At 30.8% G+C, this 5820-nt stretch overlaps 2 protein-coding genes across 2 annotated transcripts; both read right to left on the bottom strand.

Moving 5' to 3' along the window:
- Positions 1 to 217: 217 nt before the first annotated feature.
- LOC116118747 (sodium/calcium exchanger NCL-like) lies at positions 218 to 1560 on the bottom strand. The gene is made up of 4 exons (XM_031404717.1): positions 1348 to 1560; positions 956 to 1264; positions 438 to 531; positions 218 to 348 (listed from the first exon to the last, which is right to left on the bottom strand). Exons 1-4 carry the CDS (start codon positions 1558 to 1560, stop codon positions 218 to 220), a joined length of 747 nt encoding a protein of 248 aa, XP_031260577.1.
- Positions 1561 to 5052: 3492 nt separating this feature from the next.
- Positions 5053 to 5519, bottom strand: LOC116118745. Its single transcript, XM_031404716.1, has 2 exons — positions 5414 to 5519; positions 5053 to 5117 (listed from the first exon to the last, which is right to left on the bottom strand). Exons 1-2 carry the CDS (start codon positions 5517 to 5519, stop codon positions 5053 to 5055), a joined length of 171 nt encoding a protein of 56 aa, XP_031260576.1.
- Positions 5520 to 5820: the final 301 nt, after the last annotated feature.

Raw genomic sequence — 5820 nt, 5'->3', positions numbered from 1 at the left:
AGAATATTAAAAAATTGTGATCGCCAGGCACGGTAATGAGGGCATTCCATCGGAACCAGAAAGTGACTGGCAATGTTGAAGGTAAGCGTGAGAGATGCTGTCAAGGTAGAAGACGCCTTGTTTGCAGGATCCTTGTTTGCCATGGTATTGTTGTAGATGAGAAGAAAAGAAAACAGAAAATCAGGGCAGGATTTTACTGCTTTGATACCATGAAGAATTACACAACTGAGAGAGAAAGTATAGCAAGAGTTTGGAGAATAATATGCGGCTTAACCCAGCCAGCCAATTCATTAACCTTATAAGTTGCACCAAAGAGAACCTTAGAAGAGTTTACATACAAGTTGAACACTAAAACATACATTACACACATATATAGTTATCCAATAGTCTCTACATAAACAAAATCCTGGCTCCACAATACATGATCTATGGACAACCAAAGTCATAATCAAGAACATAAATCAGTGCCAAGGAGAAGGGATAAAGGATGTAAGCAACTAAGGATGTCGAGGGGGGAAGGTGGTACGGAAACTGGTAAAACCACCCATCACAACGCAAACAATCAGAATAACCAGCATTTTCGATGACCACCCATCTTAATCTGATAGAATTTGAGGTGGGCCTGACTCCTCACCCAATAAGGCCTTGTTGAATGGGAGGATTACCCCCTCTTATAACCCAATAAGTTTGAGCGTGCCTAGTCGATGTGGGACTCCAACATAATCCTTTAATGCAGAGGACAGCTAAGAAAACTGATAGATGAATGACATTATTCACCGATACAGTCCTGTATAACTGAAGCAGAGAAACATCGAAATTGAGTGTTAATATAACTGCCTTATACAATAGTACGACGCGGTTAATTAACTTAGACCTATCAACTCAAATCACCAGCATTTGCTTCAAGGAAAATTGCATATGGAAATTAATAGACAAATGTTATAATTAAACAAACCTCATCATATGTTAATGAAGCGCTCTTCTTACTTTTACCGCTGGCATAAATGAGTATTGGTATCACATCACTTAACTTAGTGGCCAAAGGCAGTGCAACAAATGAGATGAAGAATGAAGGAATAGTTGTTGCATTTGAAAAGTTAATAACAATATCTTTAAGAGGATTAGCGAATGCAGTAGAAATAATGGTTCCAATCACCAGCATTGAATATGCTTCGAAGGAGGTCCACTTGGGGTTTTCAACAGCCTCAACAACCTCGTCAATTTGTTCATCAGCTTCCAACAAATCATGCTCACTCTTTTTTTGCTGCTTATTATTTGCAAGATGTCAAAACCTCATAGCAATAAGCAATCCTAGATAAAGATGCGAGTCATCATTGTGCAACTTACGTCGTGAAAGTCACTTAGAAGTTTTGCTGTCTGAGAACCAGGATCACCAGATCTATTTCCTCGATTTACTTCATTGAGCCATTTTGATATACCATCAAAGAATTTATCAAAATCAATTTGATTATCATGAGAATAATCAAATTCTTTCAGTAATTTTTCTGCAGCATCATCCAAATCCAAGTTTACCCCTTCAAACTTAATTCCTATGATCATTGCGCCTTCGTAGGCCAACCCGATGACCCGGGGTGTTATTTTTATTTTTTTTTCAAAACCCATTTTACCCTTGAAATATAGCTGTTTTATAGCAGTTGGAAGGGTCTTTTTGGTCATTTTCGTTTCTCAATTTTTTCTATAAATAGGGCCAAAACTCTCATATTTCCTCATATCCCAAATTCTCTCATTCTTTCATTTTTCTCTATTGAAATCTCTCAATCTCTTTGTTGTGAATTTGCTCTCATTTTAATTTTGATTATTTTTGCAATTTTCAAGTCATATTTCCAAATTTCAATTCTCCTTCTTTAATTCTTTATTTCTTTTATATCCATTTTTTTTTTTTTAACTAGAATAGATAGATATTTCCATCCCATCAATTTCAATGATGAAGAAAATTATCCTAGTTCCTTGAAATTACTAACGTAAATGCAGTAGATTCAAACAGTCCCGCTTTCCCATTCTTAGAATCTGATACACCTCATAATATTCCCCCCTTCCTCCCCATGCTGCTACAGCTCCCAGTGGTTTTAGAAGTCGTCCTCGTGATCATCATCCTCGTCCAACTCCATCTCAAGTAGAATCGAGTTCATCAACTGTAGTCGGAATCGACGACAGACACACATTAGACGTTTGTGTGCATTTCGAAAAGTTTTACGAGATAGAAAATGGAGTTCAAGGGAAGAAAACAAGATGCAAGTATTGTGGAAATATTTATAAAGCTGATGCAGGTAATGGTGCTAGTACTTTAAAAAAGTATGCTAATAAACATATGAATCAATATAGAAATAGAGAAACCAATCAAACTCAAATAACTAATATGAGTACTACTTGACATTATAATTCTGATGTATATATGGAACAATTAGCTTTATATATTGCTACAACTAATCAACCTAATAATATGGCTGAAGATAAATATTTTGAAAGATTTATTAAAAATTCATTTTTTCCAAGATTTAAAAGTTATTCTAAAACTACAACTAAAAATAATTTAATAAAATTGTTTGGGAAAATGAAATTAGAATTAAGAAATAAAATACATAGTTGTCATGTTAGTGTGGCTCTAATCACCGATATTTAGAGTGGTAGAGATAAATAAGATTATATTTGTGTGACTAGTCATTATTTTGATAATAAATGTAAATTAAATGAATCTTTGTTAGGATTTAGATTAATAGATGTAGATCATAGTAGTCAACAAATTTATACTAAAATTGTTGAAGTTTTAGAAGATTATAATATTGTTTACAAAGTGATAAGTTTAACTTTTAATAAAGCAAGTGCTAACAGTAAAGCTATAAATTTTTTTAAAAGTAATTTTCCTTTTTATGACAATTTGAAGTATTTTCACCAACGTTGTGCATGTTACATTATTAATTTAATTGTGAAAAGTGGTATGAAAAAAATTAGAAATTATATTGATAGAATTAAGGATTCTTTAGCTTGGATTAATTACTACTGGTAATAGAAGAAATGCTGAATTTTAAGATGCTTGTATAAAATCAAATATGTCTCCTAGAATTTTTGCATCAGACATGCCTGTTAGATGGAATAGTACTTATTTAATGCTTGATTCATGTTTACCTTATGCAAATTTAATTAGTTATTTTGTAGCAAATAATAGGGGTCCTCATTATTTGGTAGACAATGATTGACATATAACTCAAAAATTTTATTCTTATCTTAAAATTTTTTATCAATCCACTTTAAAACTTTTTGGTGTGTATTATCCTACTAGTCCATTCGTAATACATACAATTATAAAATTCAGATTTATTTAAAAAAAAAAAAAAAAAACAGAAACAATGAAATTTTAGAGACAATTGAATTAAAATTTAAAAATATTGGAAACCCATTCCTTTTCTTTTTTGTTTAGCTGCCATATCTGATCCTAGAATTAAATTAGTGGGTTTAGAAAATGGTTTAGACACGTTAAGTGAAAATTTACGAGACGAAGCATATGCCAATCAACTAGGAGAGATAAGATAGTGTCTTGCAAATGTATATTTGTAATATGAAAACAGGTATGGGAACCAATGAAGAGGCAAAATACCCAAGGAAGTAGTATTAGAAGACATAAACGAAGACTTCGACTCCTGGAGTGTACTTAATAGGCCGAAGAAGACCTGAACTTGAAGCATAGCCTCCTTTTCAGAAGCATCAACAATGAATATATTTTCCTCCATGCAACTACAGAGTAATGAGCTTCACCAATATTTGGGAACCCCTGAGGTGCTACTAGCAGATCCATAACAAAGAGCCAACTTTAATGTCTTAGAATATTGGAAAACAAGAAAATGTATTTTTTCTGTATTATCAAGACTTGCCCTGGTTGTTTTCTCTGTTCTTGTCTCGACTGTCTCATCCAAACAAACATTTATTGTAAGTGGAAGAATTTTAAATGACAGGAGGACTAAACTTTTACCAAAATTGATTGAAGTTCTCACATGTCTTCAAGATTGGGAACGATCGTGCCATTAGGATCAATACGAGGTTGTTGATGACACTTTAATAGAATCATTTTAATTTTGTAATTCAGATGATACAAATGAGGGAGGTCCTAGTCAATCTTTAAATTAGTTGTTTTGTAAACTGTAACTTTGTAATTTGTAAATTAACTGTCAATTATTGCATTCTTTTTTTCTTAACAAGTTTGTCCCAACTGGGTTTTTCTTGGAAAGACTTTTAACGAGGCAATAATTGTTGTAATTTTTTATTTTATTTTTTTATAAATGAATAAATATAATTTTTCTTATATTACAATTTAATTGCATTAAAATTGAATTAATATTTGAAATGTTAACAAAATAATAATAATAATAATAATTTAATTGAATTATTGATATTTGAAAAGTTAGGTAAAAAAAATTACACAAAATAAAAACATTTCGACCCGACTGGCATAAAAACCCGTTGGGTTTGGGTTAGCGGGCTGGGCTAGGCCAACCCTTCTGGCCAAAGAGGCGGGCCTAACCAGGTCAAGAATTGGCTTAACTTACCACAAGTCGGGCCAGGCGGGTTAATTTTCTACCTTTAGATTACCATTACATAATTTCTGTTAAACTAAACAATTCAAGGGCATAAAAGTAAAATAAACACAAAAATTATTAATTAAAATAAAATAAAAAACTAAAAAATATTAACCCCAAAGAAAATTTGCGTTATTTACCCACATACAGGGTTTTTTTTTTTTTTTTTTTTTAAAATATTCCCGATTAATCTGTCACTTAACTTCTTTGTCTTTACCTTTTTAATTACTAATTAATTCAATGACAAAATCACATCTTCTGCCCACCACCTAGCGAGGGACGTCTCAAGAACATTTATGACTCTAGGCAAGAGTTACTTTGGGGGCTTTCTAATAATATAAGCATATATTAAAAATATTATTTTAAATTTATTTTTCTTGCCTTTTGAGATACAAAATGACTAATTAAATTCTTGTATTCAAGTTTAGAAACCAAATCTTTTTCAATTGATAATATAGCCAAATTACTTAATCTTTTTTGTGACATTGTTGAACGCAAATAAGTATTTATTAACTTTAATTTGGAAAACTTATTTATGCTAAAGCTACAATAACATGAATAGTTAATAGTATTTTATAAGCTATCCATGCATTTGGAAAAGAATTCACATTTTTTTAGAAAATCTAGTATCTCAAGTGGTGTTTTAATTTCCACGTTTATAATTTCTTTTAAAACTTTTAATTCTGAATATAAATCTAAACCATCAATATTAGAGAGTATGTCATGTTTTAAAAAGTTTTCAAGATTTAAACCGTTTTTCTTCAAATTATCATCATCAAGCAATTTTAACTTTTCTATATTATAAAGAAAACCAAAATTATCACTATATATTTCAAATTGTTCAAATCTACTTTGAAGTGACGAAATGACATGATCAACTAAATATATGAAATACGTTATTCTAAAAGATTCTTCAGTAGACAACTTCATCTCTTCGTTTTCATTCTCATCAAATTGTTTTTTTCTCTCTTTATTATATGTTTTTTATGAAATTTTGGTTATATATTGATTTACTCTGCAATCTCTTTAGCAGAAATCATAGAAGATGTAAACCCATTTTCCCTAAATTTTTCAAAAAATGAAACAAGACCTTTCAACCAATCTATTGCAACAAAAATTTCCATATTTTTAGATTGTAAATATTTACTAACTATATTAACAGCAAATAACATTTCATACTAAATAATTGTGCCTAATAGAAATTCAAAATTTTCAATCTCATATGTTACTA

This window comes from Pistacia vera, unplaced genomic scaffold (genome assembly GCF_008641045.1).
Source record: "Pistacia vera cultivar Batoury unplaced genomic scaffold, PisVer_v2 Contig858, whole genome shotgun sequence".
In the NCBI taxonomy this organism is placed as follows: Eukaryota; Viridiplantae; Streptophyta; class Magnoliopsida; order Sapindales; family Anacardiaceae; genus Pistacia; species Pistacia vera.
Note: the sequence above shows the minus strand (reverse complement) of the source record. Positions and strands in the feature narration are given on the sequence as shown.